At 37.6% G+C, this 21,301-nt stretch overlaps 1 protein-coding gene across 1 annotated transcript in view; it reads left to right on the top strand.

The window, feature by feature from the left end:
- LOC126267677 (dynein axonemal heavy chain 7-like) overlaps positions 1–21,301 on the top strand; it is a 69,711-nt gene that overhangs the window by 6,535 nt on the left and 41,875 nt on the right. The window contains exons 2-4 of the mRNA XM_049972979.1: positions 1,439–1,596; positions 8,492–8,719; positions 17,850–18,066. Coding sequence (XP_049828936.1) covers positions 1,439–1,596; positions 8,492–8,719; positions 17,850–18,066 — 603 coding nt within the window. The remainder of the gene's footprint in view (positions 1–1,438; positions 1,597–8,491; positions 8,720–17,849; positions 18,067–21,301) is intronic.

The raw sequence follows: 21,301 nt of genomic DNA, 5'->3' as shown, positions 1-21,301 counted from the left end.
GATCACACACACAGCACAGCGGACACACCAGGAACCGCGGTGTTGGCCGTCGAATGGCGCTAGCTGCGCAGCATTTGTGCACCGCCACCATCAGTGTCAGCCAGTTTGCCGTGGCATACGGAGCTCCATCGCAGTCTTTAACACTGGTAGCATGCCGCGACAGCGTGGACGTGAACCGTATGTGCAGTTGACGGACTTTGAGCGAGGGCGTATAGTGGGCATGCGGGAGGCCGGGTGGCCGTACCACCGAATTGCTCAACACGTGGGGCATGAGGTCTCCACAGTACATCGATATTGTCGCCAGTGGTCGGCGGAAGGTGCACGTGCCCGTCGACCTGGGACCAGACCGCAGCGACGCACGGATGCACGCCAAGGCCGTAGGATCCTACGCAGTGCCGTAGGGGACCGCACCACCACTTCCCAGCAAATTAGGGACACTGTTGCTCCTGGGGTATCGGCGAGGACCATTCGCAACCGTCTCCATGAAGCTGGGCTACGGTCCCGCACACCGTTAGGCCGTCTTCCGCTCACGCCCCAACATCGTGCAGCCCGCCTCCAGTGGTGTCGCGACAGGCATGAATGGAGGGACGAATGGAGGCGTGTCGTCTTCAGACTTGGTGCCAATATGGTTGTATGCTTGTTTGGCGCTGTGCAGGTGAGCGCCACAATCAGGACTGCATACGACCGAGGCACACAGGGCCAACACCCGGCATCATGGTGTGGGCAGCGATCTCCTACACTGGCCGTACACCTCTGGTGATCGTCGAGGGGACACTGAATAGTGCACGGTACATCCAAACCATCATCGAACCCATCGTTCTACCATTCCTAGACCGGCAAGGGAATTTGCTGTTCCAACAGGACAATGCACGTCCGCATGTATCCCGTGCCACCCAACGTGCTCTAGAAGGTGTAAGTCAACTACCCTGGCCAGCAAGATCTCCGGATCTGTCCCCCATTGAGAATGTTTGGGACTGGATGAAGCGTTGTCTCACGCGGTCTGCACATCCAGCACGAACGCTGGTCCAACTGAGGCGCCAGGTGGAAATGGCATGGCAAGCCATTCCACAGGACTACATCCAGCATCTCTACAATCGTCTCCATGGGAGAATAGCAGCCTGCATTGCTGCGAAAGATGGATATACACTGTACTAGTGCCGACATTGTGCATGCTCTGTTGCCTGTGTCTATGTGCGTGTGGTTCTGTCAGTGTGATCATGTGATGTATCTGACCCCAGGAATGTGTCAATAAAGTTTCCCCTTCCTGGGACAATGAATTCACACTGTGCTTATTTCAGTTTCCAGGAGTGTATTTTTGCCTACCATATTTTATATGGAAGCAATAAAATCCATTGCCTGCTGAAGATAATTTTGTGCAACTGCTTCCTTACTTCTCTGTTTGTTTGTGCAGTTGTTACTAATCCTATATTGTTTCCAGATGCAAATGAAAAATTGAATGCACTAAAACCATCTGACATGACAAATTTGAAGGGAATGAAGCAACCCCCAGATGGAGTAAGAGTGGTCATGACTGCAGTTTGTCTATTGAAAGATGTGAAACCTGACAGAATTACTGATCCAGCCTCTGGAAAGAAAGTATGTCACTGCAAAAATGTATTAAGATGATGGCTTTTCTTGCTATTTCTACTTACACTATTATTGTGCACATATTACTCATTCAAATCATAGTGATCTGATTTTTACATTTTTAGTAATTATTTTATCAACAAAAATAAGCAGCTTTTGAAAACATAATGGAATTGGATTGATAAAAAGACCTACTCACCAAGTGGTAGCTGGAGAACACACATATGAAGATATTAAAATTTGTAAGTTTCTGGGGCCAGTGGATTCTTGTTCTGGCGGAAGGTGTGAAGGGAAAGGAAGAGGGGAGAAGAAAAATGACTAGTGAAGTGTAGGAAATGAGGAGAGATGATAAAGTTGCCCAGAACCTCATGTCACATGAGACTTACCAGACAGGACAAGAAGTAACGACTGATTGTTGGAGACTGCACCATATGAGATGGAAGATAGGGTAATGTGCAAGACAGAAATTACTGACAAAATATCATACATGATTTAATAGAAGCAAAAAGCCAAGTGCAATGCATGTGATAGAGGTGGCAGGAGGGCAACTGACAGGTCAAAAATTGAAAGGTATAGAAAACCAGAAGTGAGTGAGGGCAGGTAGAGTTATTGTGAATAAATGCTGATACTGAAGAAATTAATGTAAATTAAGGCAAGATGGGTGGAAAGAACCAAGAACATGCCGTAATTTAGTTCCACCTGCATAGTTCTGAAAACTGGTGTTTGTGGGAAGAAGCCTGATGGCATATGTGAAATAGGCACAGAGATCACAACTGTCATGTTGTAGGGAATGTTCTGAACAGGATATTGCATGCTGTCACTATGCACCCTCCACCTATGGCCATTCATCCTGATAGATAACTTTTTGTTGTTCATGTGTTTACATAACAGCTATATGTAGCATTAATTGTTGTACAGGTGGATCTTCTTCCTACAGTAAATGTTTTGCCTCTTATATCACTGGTACAGGTGGTGGTAGGAGGGTGCCCAGGGTATATCTTATAGCAGGGACAGTCACAGTGGTAGGATCCATAGGGTAGGGAAATGGGTGTAAAGATGCACAGGGTCTGAAAACAATAATGCAGAGTTTGGGATGGCAACAAGGCTGGTATAGGTGGTGGTAGAAGGGTGCACAGGGTAAATCTTACAGCAGGGACAGTCACAGGGATAGGAGCCATAGGATAGGGAAATAGGTGTAGAAGGTGCACAGGGTCTGACTACAATAATGTAGAGAATGAGATAGCAATGAAAAGCTGTTCTAGGTGTGTTGGGCATAGTGTAGAATAGAGTGGACCTCACTTCAGGGCCTGATTTTACTAAGTCTTAGCTTTGTAATATAGTTTTTATTTATTTGTTATTCTTTCAATTAAATTGCTATTTATTCATCTCTTTGATGTGTTGTAAAATCATAGAAGTCAGTTTGCTCTTATAACAATTGTTACACATAGGCTAACTGTCATTGTCATGCAGGGCTGGTAGTACAATATGCCACAGTTCTACTGGGTCTCACTATGATTTCCATTCATTATATTTACTATTTACAGACTATGTAAAATGATTGCTACTGTTAATTTCAAAATGCAATTATCTTGCTCTGAGGCAGGGGGATTGAGTGTACCCTAAATTCTTATACTAAACATCTCACAATAGTGAAGAAAGAAGAGTGATATAAGATTCAGGATTCTTGTAAATGATTCGAATCTAAATAAGAGTTATTGAGATAGAACATGTCTAACCAGTAGATATGAAGGATCGGCTAAACTCTCTGTGGACCATTACCTCAGCTCCATGGGCCTCATGCCTGGATACTGTCAACCATAAGTTCACTAAAAATTATGCCTGGACATTTCTGTCTTCTTTGAAGACAAATATTAAAATTTCTTTGTACTGCCTCTAGGTACAAATATATCTGTAACTGTGTTTATAAAATTGTTGATCACAGCACTAAGGAAACAAGTGTTATAAAGTGTTTCACAATATAGGGATATTGCATTAAAGTTCCTTAAAATTTGGAAGTATACTGCCAATTGTTGCTCAATGTTTATTCAAACTACAGAAAAAGGAACACAAATTGATGAAACCTCTATTAGGAGGCAATGAGATTAAATTCCTTGCTCCTTATATTAAATTCATTGAAATCTGTCCAAATACTACTTTTCTGGGGGTGAGTAATAAATTATACTGATCCCAGGGGAGAAAGCAGCTGAACTCCTTTATAAGATAGGTGCTTTTAGTATTGTTGCTGTTATGCATGTGCAGCACCATACTGTTCTCCATGCATCATCATAGTCATGTTTCAGCAAGCCAATGTACCATTTCCAGAGAGGTACAATAGTAATAATAATAATAATAATAATAATAATAATAATAATAATAATAACCGTACAGTTAAAAGGAAGTCACACTTGATCAAGGTCTGCATCACTTTCCATTTTTAACCAGACATAACGTCTGAGAAAGGAAGGAAATAATATTGATAATAACAACAACAACAAAAACAACCCTTAACTTGTGACATAGTTTGTGAGGCGAGGTGTACAACTCCAATTTGCTTTATTTTTCTCCTCAGGTTTATAGAAATCTCAATTCTGAAATCTTGATTGTACAGAACATTTTAACTGGATAAATAAAAAAATGAAAAAAAACTACTCACCAAGTGCTGACAGAAGAACACACATATAAACGTACTGAAATCTGCAAGCTTTAAGAGCCACTGGCTCTTCTGGCAGAAGGGTTGAACGATAAGAGAGAGAGGTGAAGGAAAAGAACTGGTGAGGAAATGGGAACAGAATCTGAAAAGTCTTCTGGAACATCAGGGCAGGGGAGACTTACCAGGTTGGATGAGAAGGAAAGACTAATTGTTTAGGAGTTAATGCTTCTGCCAGGAGAAGGAGCCACTGGCTCTCAAAGCTTGCAAATTTCAATATCTTTATATGTGTTTTCTGCTGCCGCCACTTGCCGAGTACATTTTTTTGTCTATACAATTACATCATATTATCAAACACTGATTATATTCATTTATTGTATAGAATAATATACATTGACTAAACTGTATGTATGTATGCTTTATACAAATTGCCATAATTCAAGTTAAAACATTAAGAGAAAATTGCTAACACTGCTTCCAACCTTTTGCTCTAAGTGATTACTAAAAATATAAGCAATTATTGCATATTTAGAAATGAATATATGTAAGTAAACTATTAAAAACTGAATGAAAGATAAAGTATTCTGCTTTTTTTTCTTTTTTACAATTTTGCAGTATTGGAAGTATTTGTTGTTAAAGATGCACAACAGCCATGTTTTGTAAATAAGAAAAGAAAAACCCATGTGTGTAATATCCACAGGTATCATTCTGTTATAAAAAAGAAAACATGAAATTTTACTTCTCAATATGTATAGCAAACAACTCAGAGAAAAAATACAATTATTCTGTGTACAGAACAACAGATATTTTTGCAACAAGGAAAACTGCTTGCTCTTTAAAACTGCTCTGCACATTGTTAGCAAAGTTTTCTAGTGCATTCAAGACACACTAGACTTTTACACAGAAAACAAATATCAGATGTCTTCCTCTTCTTATGAAGTTCACACAAGGAGCAGGTTACCCTCTTTTCAAGAATTTCTTCTACTGTATGCAACCACCTCTTCTGATACCGCCAGAACTCTTTGAATACATGTACAGAGTTCACAATTTATTTTCATCTCATTCAGTCTTCTTTCAAATTAAGATATGGTGAGAGCTTTGACCAAGTTCTTCGAGTAATCAAATCTGTTCATCTGTGGGTTATGTTTGAATGAGAAGTACGCTACATAGGAACTGACAGCATTGATGTTCAAGATCTGGTAAAATTTGCCATTGGCCATTGCCTGGTATACTGACCACTATCATAATTGGTGCATTTCTCATGCAGAGAATCTACTCCCCTCTTGGTGAGGTTATCAAATTCTGTCATCACTGCCTTGTTCTTTTTTGCCATATACAAACCAAGAGTCTTATCTTTTGTAAATCCAGATAGACAGGAACCAAATTCTCTGATTTTACTGAGGAGGAATTCACTGGGTGTCTCTCTCTTGTTTTTCCCCATTGTTGCAACATAAGTCAGCCCTTTGGCCATCATTATGTTCCTTGTATTATTGTTCCTTGTATAGGTTTCAATAAGCATATTAAAGATTGTGTTGGTTCTGAGAACTTTTGTTCTTCTTCTGAAAGCATGTCGCCATCTGAATTTTTGCCTGCATACATTCAGGAAATGTACATTTCTAACATAGAGCATTAGTTTTATGCCATATTTTGTGTGTTTCCAAGGCATGTATAATTTGAACTTGCAGCAACCATGGAAGCCTATGAGCTTCTCATCAACACAAGATGAGGTACTAATGATGTATGCAGCTTCGCAGTTATACACTAGCTTCAAAAACAATTCTGAAATTGCAGCTCTAGGATCTGTTTTCTTTCTCTCTCCTCTGGTAGTAGCACTTTCAAAGTGTACCATTGAAAGAAGTATATTGAACTGATGTTGCTCATAACACACTAAAATATCTCTACCAGAATGCTCGTGATTCTAATTGAATGCTGCAGAATACAATAAAAAACCCAGCAAAGGGCGCAGAGCTCTGTTATGTCTATGTCATGTATATCAGTATGGAAATTTATATTTTTGTCTTTGAATTTCCATTTCTTGTAGCATTTCTCCTGGGTGAAAAAGGGGGGGGGGGTTGTGAAAAGTTCCATACTACCTCAGAATCAGTTGAATTTTCTGGTGTTCATGCTTGATCTTTCACACCAGATGACTGATAAACAGTATTGTGTTTTTGTGTCCTGCTTCCTTTAACAAAAGGCACTGAAGACCATGTGAAACTATTTTTTCTTTTCCTTTTTTTCTTATTTTTCACATACCTCCAGGCAGAAGTTTTTCTCACTTGCATGATGTAGCCACAATTGCATTACAGACTCAAAGTCTGGATCATTTGGATGAATACAGCTATGCATGGGCTTACCTCCACTTGACGTAATGTAGCTTGTGAGGTGCTTCACACAAACTGTCCATGCTAATAATAATACAGCATTCTCTCAGTAACAGCTGGGAATGAACTCAGACATCAGCAATGCTCAAGGACATTAGTGCATTAGATAGATGGACGTGGTGGACAGCAAATGTCAAACAAGGTGCCAAAATAAAAATTTAGAGTTATTAATTGGTAAGGGAGACTGTATCTCACAAAAAAGTGATAATAATAAAAGTAATGTTTTTTGTAATACTGATGCATTTGGATGTACACGGGAGCATACTTGTATCTCTGGTTTCAGACCACAGAACATTTTCATGTAGTACTGTTCATAATTACAGATGCAATAAAACAAAAGGAGAATATGAAATTAGGAGATTCAATTTATGTAAGATCATACAGTGTTTGCCATCAAATCATTTGACAAAAGAGAAGTGTAGCTTTTGGTTGCCTATTACATAACAATTAGTACTACACTTATATTACACAAGCAGTACATTTACAACTACACAAGCAGCTGATTACTCTGACATGCTCGTAAGCCTAATTGGATGAGTGCATCAGATAGTTAAATGATACAGAAACCTCGCTTTTTTTTGTCTCAGATTATGTATTTTTTGTCGTCATTATTCTCTCCATAGGACATTAACAGAATGTAGTAGACTTAAATCTGTCTGTAGATGGGGACCACCAATCAGAAGAAGGCATTGTAATGATAAGGATTCTTAACTGTATTCTGGGAAAAGTTTTCAAATATTGATGTAGACTGCTAATGCATTCCTCTATTTGCTACCACATAAATGGAAGCCATTATTCTAGCCTCATGCTAATGGTCTGTGGTGCTCTAAACATCATCATACTGTTTGTGTTAGCACTTGGCTTGCTGCAAAAAAGCTCATTTTCTGACCCAAAATACATGATGTGTCTGTACAATTCAGCATAGCTGAGTGAACAATATATCTGTCCTCTCAGTTGCTAGTTGTGTGGGCTACCAAAATCCTGTGCATGACACTGAATATGGCCCTTTTGAACCTATCAGTTTCATACTCATTTAATAGTCTTAGGAACCTGATAAATGCAAGCAGTTATATCACAGAACAATAAACCACAGCTTCAACAGCTGATGATACTGCTGCTGTTGAATTTTGACACATGCTGGTAGATATTTATTCTTTTGCAGGCAGTATAGCACTATCTTCTCACAAGTATCCAACATTTAGTTGCAATTTCTGAATGGGAACACTACTGTATAATCTTCCCTTATATGCAGAATGTAAATGGTGCTGCTCCAAACTACATCATGCAGTTGTGCTAAAATGTTAATGGTTTGCATATCCAAACATGTAGTACACTTCATACCAATTTGTTCTTTGGTTCATGCTGCCTTCACAGTATTGTTATTTTAATGGCCAGCAGTGTAGTAAATTAACGAAAACAGGTAAGAATTCTATGTAGCCACTTCACTAATGCATGTATCAAATGAGCAAATATATTGCTTAGTACTATTTTAAATCTTCCAAACAAAAGAAAACTACAATCAGTATTCCCATATACTCTCTTCAGTATTACGATTCCTTGCATAGCAAAGATTCATATAATTAAAAAAAGTTCTATTGAATTTTAAGTGAAATACCTCATGTATGATCTTACTGTGTCTTTTTATAATAATAACAAATTGTTCCTGTATGGTATAAATTAATCTAGGGAAACTTTTTATGTAAATTAACTGTAAGAATTCTGTGACATATACAGAAAAATTAATGTTGAATACTGGTATTGAAAAAGTTAAGAACTTTGTTGAAAAGTACAGTTAGTCTTATGTTTCCTTTTTTTAAAAATATTCGAACATTTCATTATGCAACTTTCACTTTCAGTGAATCTTTTTATTTTGCAGTCAAATGACTACTGGGGACCAGCTAAAAAGCTTCTTGCAGATTTTCGCTTTCTATTCAACCTTAAAACATTTGACAAAGACAATATATCTCCCGCCGTTATGAAGAAAGTTCGAGCTGAAATAAAAAAACCAGAGTTTAATGCTCAAGCTATAGCAAAAGCATCAAAGGCTGCTGAAGCAATATGTCTGTGGGTGACAGCAATGGATGTATATGAGCGTGTTTCCAAGGTAATAATTACAATTTTTAATAAATCATAAGAGCTGTTATTGAGCAGTTTATGTTAGGAAAAATATTCATGTAATTTGCTCCATTGTATTATTTCACTTTATTATTATAGTGCCATATTTTCAGCAACATCAACCACCTGAACAATAAACAACTTTCATAATTTTGTAAAAGGTGACTTAGTGTTCTGCTATTTGCTGATGTTCACTGCAGATTATTTTTGTGTTCAAGGTATTACACAAGCAGTTTAAAATGCAGAAAAATTACTTAGGGTTCTGCTATTTGCTGATGTTCACTGCAGGTTATTTTTTTGTTCAAGGTATTACACAAGTAGTTTAAACTGCAGCAAAAGGTGATCTTGTTGCTCAGCGACAATAATTATGTACTAAAGGAGAAATATGAAATGTTTAGTGACAGTCAAATATTACCGCATTAATGTTTCTCTTTAAATTATATCCACATTTAACCCCTTAACTTAACAATTTTTTTGTTCAAATTATGTTCAGAAAACAATATTTTTTATTAAATAAAAACATCCTATAATGAATGACATCTCATATAGACCTATAAAGATGGCTTATAATGCTGAAAATAATGAGTTACAAAATTTTGAAAATCACCAATAATAAAATCTCAAGTATACTCTTGTACTGGACGTTGACTATAATAACCTGAGACTTGAACTCATTTTTTAGTTTTGGTGTAGCTATGAGGTCTAACAATGAATTTCACAATGGTTTCCTGTGAATATAAATCTTGGAGCAGTTGGCTGGAGCACAGTGGATGTACTAATCTTGTACCACTGGTGAGCACTTGTCACTGAAATGATGAACTACCATCACTTTCAGTCTCCAATGAATGTATATAACATTCTTCTTCACTTTCTGAGCTGCTAAATTCATTGTAAAACTCGGGATCGCTATAGTAATCCTTTGAAAGCTTTGCCTAGTGGCAACCACCTCAACAAAATCATGACATCTAGTTTACAAATGTAGTGCTAGGTGCTCTCTAGTAGTTGAACAAATAATTATCAGTGCTAAAATGAATATATCAGGATTTTATTTTTTCAAAGCTTTTTTCTTGAGTTGTTCAAGTATACTATGGAGTTTAATTTTCTGTCAAAATTATAAAAATGTGATTACTCATGATTTTATGTTAAGGGGTTAATATACAAAAAGTATAGAATATAAATTCAATATATCAGTTTGAAATTAACAGAATGTAGAGTTAATTGACAAACTGTACAACACCCATGCCTTGGAAGCCCTCTTGCTGTTAGACCATTGTTTCCGACTGATTAACAGGTACAGCCAGGTACTGGCTGTCTTCCTTCATCTGCTATTCAGCACCACCCAAAACATACAAAAATGAAAAATAAGCCATATAAACTGCAGAATAAAGATATGACATGATATAAAAATGCTTACAATGCATCTGGTGTTGCTCTTTCTTTGAATGTGAGGTTGTTGTTATACCTGTATAGCAGTAGCTTGACAGTGTATTTTCCACATTGAGCTCTCAGATGTCATCACCAAAGCTGTAATATTTCTTTCAAATAAGAAAAAAGTTATCTCATTTACACCACATTTTATGGAAGAAGCTTCCCACTTCCTTTGCAACTTAAGATGCTATATATTTTCCTAAGATTTAGATTATTGATGACTCATACTAATGGGATACGTTAAGTCTTCTGCAAACAATATTAATATAATTTCAAAAGATCATCTATCTTCCATTTTAACATCTACCCCTTGTTGTTGTATGAGTTCTTAGAAAGTCTGTGCGTCTCCAGGGCAGGATGGTGATCCTTAGAATACTTATTGTCATGTCTGAGCATGTACTTCCTCTCACTATGTCACTATGACTGGCATTCCATGCTGAAGACACGTTTTTTCCTCAATATGGCTCACCACACACACACCCAAACACATACACACACACACAACACACACACACACACACACACACACACACACACACACACACACACACACACACACACACACACACACAATAACAAAAACAACAAAAATAAAACAAGTATCAGACAATTTCTTCACATTTATAAGAGATATATTATTTTATGTTATTATTCTTGTACTACGTAAATTACTTGTGTTGCAAGTATTGCTAATTGTTATGAACATAATAGGGATATGCCCCACTCCCCTGGAGTTTTATGTATCACTATATATTCTCCAAATAGAAAAATGAAACATAATCACAATGATAATGATTCTAATAGTAATACATATTTGTTATGATTTTACTTCTTACAAAGTTATTTGTCTCTACATTAAAAAATTTATGACAAATATATGAGGTGAGACTAATGTACTTTCCACATTGACATTGCATTGCTTGACTATAAAAAATGTTCTATTCGATTTTAAGAGAAATATCTCATGTATTTTCTTAATATGTCTTTTTATAAAATGTTAACTTTGTGAAATTACATTTTTATGACTTACAAATCTTAAACTTTTGCATACTTTCTATGTTGAGAGTTAAACAAATGAAAAAGATCTTGTTTATTTATTCTGTTTTCTAAGGTGACTCAATTATCTTTGACTGATGATGATCCTGATGGTTGTCTGTTGGGTTATAGGTTGAGAGACCTACTTCAGCCATGATCACACAGAAAAACTAAATTGTACGCTAAATGTACGTGGCATAATTGTAATTATTTACAACAAAATTAATGATAAAAATGGTAAAGTTCCTCTGTAGTAAAAGATTATTTCCTTTAATTTGATTTATCCATCTTCAAACACAGGTAACTGTATCACACTCATCCCTTTGTTAAAACTGACAACTTTTTAAGTTTGTGCACTCCAAAACAGCCATGGGTGATTCACTATTCATATTCTGATGAAATATTTCCCTCAGTGTGTTACAATGCTTTATAATTCAACTTCTTGTTTTGGTGGCTCACAACTCTTTTAATACGTAATCACCAAAAAGTCCCTCACATTACTGCCCTTGAACGCTTCCTGCTAACTCTCATAGTTGATGCAACACAGTAGTGCTCTGTCTACCAGAAAAGGCAGGAGACTAAAGCTCACCAGGGAGTACATGCTGCTATTGTAGCTTCCTGGTAACGATATTGATTACACTATCCTTACATAATCTAAGTTTGTATGTCAAAAAGATGTTTCAGTTTTCTCTATTTGTTGTTGTATCAACTTTTTTTCAATAAGTATTAGTGGGTAAATTATTACCACTATATTCTACTCCAGGAATTTTAAGGCCTCAGAAGTACTAATAAGAAGAAAAAAAATAGAAAACTGCTTTACTGTCAGTTAGCCAATCTAAAACTGTTACATGTGTCAAGGATGAAACATCTGCCAATACCAACTAAGTATTTAGTGTTATTTTTAACAACAGTAAGACTAGCAGTGAAATTTGCACATGACATCTTTGAGAAACTAAGTGGAGTGATTTATGCTTCCTGTTCATACCAAATGAAAATAATACTAATAGATCCTGATTTGTGGACCATAATTGAACATTATGAGAAGGAATCTGATGAAGATGCATCAGCTGTTGATAAAAAGACATATATGTCATGTCAAGATAAGGTACTAGCAAAAGCTGTGTCAAGCATCAAATGTATTTATGAAATTTAACAAATCCAAAATCAATATGGAATGAACTAGGGAGATTATTTGCCCTCTCAGGATAACAAATTTTGCACTGTATGGCTGAGACAGAAATTTTTAGTAAACACTGGTGACAAAATTGAAGATCGAGATCTGGCAGTGACTATTCCATTGCAGACTAACAGATGAATGTGATGCAGTAGTTCCAGCTTTGTGCAGTTTGCCAGATAATGATTTCAAGTCTTCTACAATTGAAAGACATCTGCCTGATGAAACCACTAGACGTCATATGTATAATGAAGATAAACATTCTGCATGTCCTTGCAAGCCAATACTAGTAGGCAAAGGTACAGAAATACGCCACTTATGGAACAGCAGGCTGGGGACAAATGAAGAAATTAGCAACAAAAAAGTACTTTTGTTTCTTCCAACTGTTACAAAGTCAGTCACATATCCAGGAAATGGGAAGTTACAAAAAGAGCAACAGAAATAAAGAGCCATTAGTATGAGTGCTTCGTGTTGCACAGTTACATTGAATAGTGATAACTGGATAGTGTATTCTAGGGCAACTCATTACATGGTTCCAAATTAAAATTTCATTTCACCAGTTGATAAAAATATTTTAGCTGCATTATGTTACTTGATGGCACAAAAACAGAAACCCTTCGGGAAAAGGACTGTAACGGCAAAGATAATTAACAGTGAAAGTTTCAATGAAGAAATGGGGGATAAAAATATACTATTTGTGCTGGAGAAAGACCATCCAACCTTATTTGTGAGGAAGGTCACTGAAAATGATAGACATGCTATTTTCTATAAATAAGGTTGCAAGATCTGTGATGTATCTGAAACAATGTACATTAAAACTCAGCAGAAAAGTCATTTATATTATATATGTATTAAGTCATTTCCAGATGACAGAGCAATAAAATATGTATTGAGAAATAATGAATTTAACAAAAAATCACTGGACTTTTGGCATCATTAAATTATGCACATCAGTAGAGGAAAATTAACAACATAACAGAAATGGAAGCAGTCCTGAGATTAGACTGTTAAAATGGTGATATAAACATGTCTGATAACTGTTTGGTAGGTAAACTGACACAACAACTGTTTCCAAAAACTGTATCACAAAATTTGAAGGAACAAATAACCAGTTTGGACTTGTTCCTTGTGTTTTCATGGGACTACTGACGTTTCAAGTTCTTCAGGCAATAAATACCTGAAGAAAATCCACACTTAAAACAGCTTAGAATTCTGTTCACCAAAATGGTCACAGTTCTGTGAATCTGAAAGGATTTGCCAAAAGTAACTATACTTATACACTGCAGAAAATCAGTATAGCTGAATGCTTCAATAGAAAATTAATGGATGCAATAAGGTCACAGTTTCTGGGAAGCAATTTGTCATATAGTTCTTGGGCTGAGCTGATAAACACTGTGGTATACACAAGAAATAGTGTTGAAACAGCCACAACAACAACAAAACACCTTATGACTTGCTGGGAGAGGCAGAAACCTTAGTGCGAAACATTTACATATGATAGAATGTGAAGTTTTCCAGTGACTGGCACAGAATGTTGTTAAGACCAGCCTTGTGTAAGGAGTTTCAACAAAGCTCACAATTTGCATCATTGTCTCCAGAACTGATTGTGACTCTTTCATTCTGACTTGAGTGGAAGAACTATACCAGAGACTTTTGAGAGTTCTGTGACAAGCTAGGCTGCGACTTCCTGGGCTTGTGCCATAGGGAAGAGAACATTAGGGTCCCTTAAATAGGTCAGGTATGCATTACACATACGAGGCTGCTACTTGGGTTCCTGGCTGTGTGAAGGTTTTTTTAGATTAAGTGACTCTCCATCTGAACCACATAACAGTAGCTGTAGGAAACCCAAAAGTATCAGTGTAAGATTGAAAGAAATGCCTCCCACAGGTGAGAATATTGAAATCCTAATGGTAAACTGCTGAATCATTCACAACAAAGTTCCAGTGTTTGAAAGGCTCATGAAAAGCAGTGAAGCTCACATAATGCTAGGTATAAAAAGATGGTTGAAACCTGAAATTGACGGTAGTGAAATGTTTAGAGAAAATTAATGTGTAGCAGCACCACCGAGATAGAAATCGAAGCTTCAGGTGAGATTGTTTGGGCAAGACTCAGTATACCTGTCCTTTTTTCCCCTTAAGGTAAGTCTTTCCGCTCCTGGGATTGGAATGACTCCTTACCCTCTCCCTTAAAACCCACATCCTTTCGTCTTTCCCTCTCCTTCCCTCTTTCCTGAAGAAGCAACCGTTGGTTGCGAAAGCTTGAATTTTGTGTGTATGTTTGTGTATCTATTGACCTGCCAGCGCTTTTGTTTGGTAAGTCACATCAACTTTGTTTTTAGATATATTTTTCCCATGTGGAATGTTTCCCTCTAATATATATATATATATATATATATATATATATATATATATATATATATATATATATATATATATATATTAAAAACAAAGATTCCAAGACTTACCAAGCGGGAAAGCGCCGGTGGACAGGCACAATAAAATAACACACAAACACACACACACAAAATTTCGAGCTTTCGCAACCAGCGGCTGCTTCGTCAGGAAAGAGGGAAGGAAAAGGAAAGATGAAAGGATGTGGGTTTTAAGGGAGAGGGTAAGGAGTCATTCCAATCCTGGGAGCGGAAAGACTTACCTTAGGGGGAAAAAAGGATAGGTATATACTCGCGCGCCCACACACACACACACACACACACACACACACATCCATCCATACATACACAGACACAAGCAGACATATTTAAAGGCAAAGAGTTTGGGCAGAGATGTCAGTCGAGGCGGAAGTGTGGAGGCAAAGATGATGTTGAATGACAGGTGAGGTATGAGTGGCGGCAACTTGAAATGAGCGGAGATTGAGGCCTGGCTTGCAAGCTCCCACAGAACGTACCTCTGCCTATGTAGATCAACACCTTCAACCCATTACATGCAGTCTCCCATCCTTCATCAAAGACACCAACCACTTTCTCGAACGCCTGGAATCCGTACCCAGTCTGTTACCCCCGGAAACCATCCTTGTAACCATAAAATAACACACAAACACACACACACAAAATTTTGAGCTTTCGCAACCGGCGGTTGCTTCGTGAGGAAAGAGGGAAGGAGAGGGAAAGATGGAAGGATGCGGGTTTAAGGGAGAGGGTAAGGAGTCATTCCAATCCCGGGAGTGGAAAGACTTACCTTAGGGGGAAAAAGGATAGGTATATACTCGCACACACACACACACACACACACACACACACACACACACACACACACACACACAAATCCATCCATACATATACAGACACAAGCAGACATATTTAAAGGCAAAGAGTTTCAAGCCTGCTTGTGTCTATATATGTATGTATGGATTTCTGTGTGTGTGTGTGTGTGTGTGTGTGTGTGTGTGTGTGTGTGTGTGTGTGTGTGCGCCTGTCTACCGGCACTTTCCCGCTTACCAAACAAAAGCGCTGGCAGGTCGATAGGCACACAAACATACATACACAATTCTAGCTTTCGCAACCAACGGTTGCTTCTTCAGGAAAGAGGGAAGGAGAGGGAAAGACGAAAGGATGTGGGTTTTAAGGGAGAGGGTAAGGAGTCAATCCAATCCCGGGAGCAGAAAGACTTACCTTAGGGGGAAAAAAGGACAGGTGTACACTCGCACACACACATATATATCCATCTGCACATACACAGACACAAGCAGACATTTTACAAATCCAGGAGAATAGCCCCAGTTTAATCGTCATACCACTGAAAAGGTGAATGAAATAAGTATTATTGTCAGTGGTGTTGATGTACAGCTGAAATCATTAAAACTGAACAAAGCTCCAGGCCCCAAAGGAATCCTAGCCAGATTCTATACTGGATTTGTGGCTGAGTTAGCCCTTCTTCTCACTTTAATCTATTTTAGACTACTCAAACAAAAAACTGTGTCCACTTCTTGGAAAAAGGCACTGGTCCCACCTGCCTACAAGAAGAGTAGTAGAAGTGATCCTCAAAACTACTGTCCAGTATCTGTCCAATATCTTTGACTACCGTCCAATATCTTTGACATCAATTGTTGCAGAATTATAGTGCATATTCTGAGTTCAAATATTAACAAGGTATCTTGAACCGAATAGCCTCATCAATGCCAACTAACATGGTTTTCAGAAACACCAATCATGTGAAATCCAACTGCACTTTTCTCACATGATGTACTGAAAGCTTTGGATCAAGGCAACCAGTTAGATCCAGTGTTTCTTAATTTCTGAAAAGCATTTGACTCAGTATCACACTTACACTATTTATCAAAGTACAATCATATGGGGCATCAAGTGAAATTTGCGACTGCATTTAAGACTTTTTGATAGAGATGACACAGCACATTGTCTTGGACGGAGAGTCATCATCAGATAAATAACTAACTTTGGATGTGCCCCATGGAAGTGTGTTGAGACCCTTGTTGCTCATGTTGTATATTAAAGGCCTTGCAGGTGATATTAATAGCAAAATCATGCTTTTTGCAGGTGATGCCGTATCTATAATGAAGTACTATTTGAGAGAAACTGATAAATATTCAGTCTGATCTTGATAAGATTTTGATACGGTGTAGAGGTTGGCAACTTACTCTAAATGTTCAGAAATGTAAAATTTTGCACTTCACAAAATGAAAAAAACATAATATCCTATGATTATAATATCAGTGAGTCACTGTTGGAATTTGCCAACTCATACAAATACCTGGGTGCAACACTTGTAGGGATATAAAAGGAATGATCACATAGGTTCAGTTATGGGTAGAACAGGTGGTAGACTTCAGTTTATTGGTATAATACTGGAGATGTGCAATCAGTCTACAAAAGAGACTGCTTACAAATCACTTGTGTGACCCATCCAAGAATATTGCTCAAGGGTCTTGGACTCGTACCAAATAGGAGTAACAGGGAATATTGAAGGTATACACAGAAGCGCAGCACAAATAGTCACAGGTTTGTTTAATTCATGGAGAGTGTCTCAGAGCTACTGAAGGAACTGAACTTGAAAACTCTTGAAGAAAGGCATAAACTATCCCGAGAAAATCTGTTAAAAAAATTCAAGAACCAGCTTTAAACGATTACTCTAGGGGTGTACTACAATGCCGTATGTGTCACTCACACTGGTATCATGAGGATAATGTTAGAATAATTACTGCATGCACAGAGGCATTCAAGAGTCATTCTTCCTGTTCTACATATGTGAATGTAACAGGAAGAAACTCTAATAACTGGTAAAATGTGATGTACCCTATGTTGGTTTCCAGAGTATGGCTGTAGATATACAAGTAGATGTAAAGTCAGGAAAATAATAGTTTTTATGTTAATCTGAACTAAGATTTTGGGTGTTGCTTCTAGACTGTTAGTTTATAGCTGCATTATATCTGTTCATTAGAAAATGGGCCAGGAACCACTGGTCTCTGAACAGATTGAGTTTCACTGTTGTTCTTTCACTGTCTGTTTTAGGTATTAGAACCAAAAAAAGTAGTATTAGCAGAAGCTGAAGCAGTCCTACAAGAACTCAGCACTGTTTTATCTGGCGAAGAAGAGAAGCAGAAGGATCTTGAAGCTAAATTATTAGAACTGAACAGAGTGCGTGAGGAAACTGCTGATCATAAAGCTGACCTTGAAGCTAGAGAAGCTGAGGCAGACAGCAAGTGGCAGCGAGCTGACAGACTTATTCGTAAGGATTTATATAAAATTGTACCACTTTAAAGACAAAATTATTTACTAGCAGTTAAATGTAACATTATAAAATCATAGCAAACATAGACCATTACTTTACATCAATGAGAAAACAAGAATTGTGTCAAATATTGCGAAAAGAAATGAAAACGTCTACAACTAAGATAGAGGAGAGTTTGATACTCTTTCTTCTCATTCTGGAAAATGAAGTGTTTCCTTTTGTTTGTCATTGTGTCTCCAGTTTTCTCAAGCCTTCCTTCTTACTTACAGCTCTGTTACATTCACATTGGTAGGTTTGAAAATTCTAAACACTTGACAGATAGATGATACAGTCATAATCATTATATTTCGTTTCATTTTTTATTGCAAACTGCCATAATATGCAACCATTACAAGTGGTAAAAAGATACCTGTCATCATAATTAAAGTGATACTCAGTGCTGTAAGACACCGAACATCATGTGAATAAATTGGATAATGGGTTTAAGTAATTCCAAGATTAAATAAATTTTTGTGGTTATTTAGATACTAAAAAAAGGCAATAACAACAGTAATTGAAGAGAAAGACTCATAGCATGTACCAGTATTTGTATTGTATGATTCTACAGTTTTCCTTGTGTATTTTCTGGCAAACAACAGTTGTGCAGCAACAGAATGAGTTTTTATCAACAAGTATGCTGACTGACTAATAACAGAAGGCTCCTTTTATTCCTGCAGACCCCTACTTGCCCATCTCCACTATTCCTTCTGCACAACCACCAAGGGCCATAAATTCCGTGTTCGATTCATGTTGTGGTGCCATACTTGCCACAGTGTCATTCCATCTACCTTCTCCAGAGTTACTTTCCATCCTCTTCTTTGACCATTGCTTTATCATTCTCATATTCTGGCTTAGATCTGGATTTAGGGAGATGGTAACCTGAGTGATCATTAATAAAGTAAAATTTTAATTTCACAGATTCTTTCCTGATGGAATCATAGAAGTTGAAGTCTTGTGTTAGTGACTTCATTTGGTCAAAAATCATGGAATGACTTGTCTTCAAGTCATACTCTGCCTGGTTGTTCTAAATTTGTGTTCTATTTTGTGTTATTCTGTCAGTTTGATGATTGGAAGACTGATCCCATTAGCAAGAGATCTGATACAACCCTGAATTTGTGGAGGCCTAAATCATCTTTCACACTGCCCAGCAGTGTCTTGGTGGAATATGCATCACAGCTAATGATTCTTCATAATGAGACAGATCCTTCACAAAACTGTGCAAGTGAGTGAAAGTAAAGCAATCTGAAACATAGCAATGTGAAACTGCTCCACATGCTCTGATATCATACTTAGTATGTATACTTTTGTCTTTTCTGTTTTCATTTACTTGTCTGATACGTATGCCATATATGCATAAAATATGTAAATTCTTTGTTAACTTTATTGTTATGAACATAATTTACATGTAGCCAATGAAAACATAAATACATCATGTAGAAATATTTTGTCAAAGGAAATATTCAAAGTCGAATATCACTAACAATTATTTGCTCTATGACTGACATAGCTCATTTGAAATCTCTACATCTATAACATGTAAAGAAAAGTATTCCTTTTTTTCTAAGCTTTGTAATTCAGGAAATAGTACTATTAAATATGTTGTTGCATTATCATACAAACTTGAAAGTACAAAGTTTCAGAATCAATTTCATGAAGTTTTTCTCTATCCAAAGAAGTATAATTTAAGTAGAAATAAATTTAACTTACTGAAAAATTTTAAGAAATAAAAATTTAGTTTTATGCAAATTCTTTGATGAACTTTAATGAATTGAAAAGTATTTGCTAGTAAAACTGTTGTGAGTCGTCGATCATTCAAAGTGCCGCCACGCAATTACGCGTGTCCTCTACATGTGGTGCTGTCCGCCAGCCATGCAGTAGCTGCGTCACCTAAGCAGCCAGCCAGCCAGTGGCCTCTAGACTTGGACTCAGTGCTCATTTGAATGTTACTGTGTTCACGTCTTACTTTGTCAACTTGCTCAGTGACTTATATGTGTTGTGTCATTTTGAAATATATGTGTTCAACTTGACGTTATAACTATTGGTGACAAGGTACTGGATTTTTCCTTTTCATTGTTGACCCACAGGTTTCCCTGGCTACTGTCGAGCAACTATTGCAAGACCTCATTGAACAGCAAATGCTTCTAACATCAGCGATTTGCTATTTCGTTGCAGCATCAAATGCATGGCGTTTCTCATCGTTGTGTATACCTCCTTTTCCTCCTTATGACAAGATGGCAGAAGACTGGTCTGATTACAAAAAATGTCTTCAACAGCACTTCTTGGCAATTCATGTCACGGACGAACAAACATGTAAGTCTATGTTCGTTTCATGGATTTCACCTCAAATGATCAGTTGTTGTCGCAATTGGCTCCTTTGAAAGATCCTGCATCTTTGTCCTTTGCTAAAATGTGCTCACTTCTGTCTGTCTATTTTCACAAACAAACGCATGTGGTAGCCTCTCGTGTTGCCTTTTATTGTTGTCAAAAACAACTGCATCAATCCTATTGCACTTGGGCTGCTGAACTTCACAGCCTCAGTCGAAAGTCTCAATTTGTTACTGATGTTCACAAAGAATCCTATGCCGATTCCATGGTAAGAGATGCTATTATCCGGTCGGCACCCGACAAAGAAGTTTGGCAACATGCCCTTCAGTTGGCAAATCCGACTCTAGATGAAGTCCTATCCATCGTGCAGTCTTTTGAAATTTCTCGTGCTGCTGGGGTGCAAATAGAGGCATGGGGTGACGTCGGGGAAATACAGCCTCTGTGTGTTGTTGGCGTCGCATGGGGTGCGTTCTCGCTGGCCGACGTGGCTGCAGTACACTCCCATGCGTAGCCTCAGCCTAACCGTAAACAACCTTCTAAGAAACTGCAGCAAAATCCCCGCCTTCTTCCTTCATGTGTTTTACGAAACATTCATGGGAGGACTGTCCCCAACGTTGGGCCATGTGTCACAATTGCAAAAAGAAGGGTCATGTGTCTGCCGTTTCAAATCTGACCGCATACATGATGTTCATTACCATGACACTGATTCTGCTTCTGTGTTGTTTGTCAATTGCATTTCTTCCCTTTCAGGGAAGTTATTCCTCACTGTCCATATCCTTGGGCGGGATGCTAGCATGCAGGTGGATACCGATTCTGCTGCCACTATAATTAATTCTCAAACATATCTTCAGTTGTGTTCTCCACTCCT

The sequence above is a fragment of the Schistocerca gregaria genome, chromosome 4 (genome assembly GCF_023897955.1).
Source record: "Schistocerca gregaria isolate iqSchGreg1 chromosome 4, iqSchGreg1.2, whole genome shotgun sequence".
Taxonomy (NCBI): domain Eukaryota; kingdom Metazoa; phylum Arthropoda; class Insecta; order Orthoptera; family Acrididae; genus Schistocerca; species Schistocerca gregaria.
Note: the sequence above shows the minus strand (reverse complement) of the source record. Positions and strands in the feature narration are given on the sequence as shown.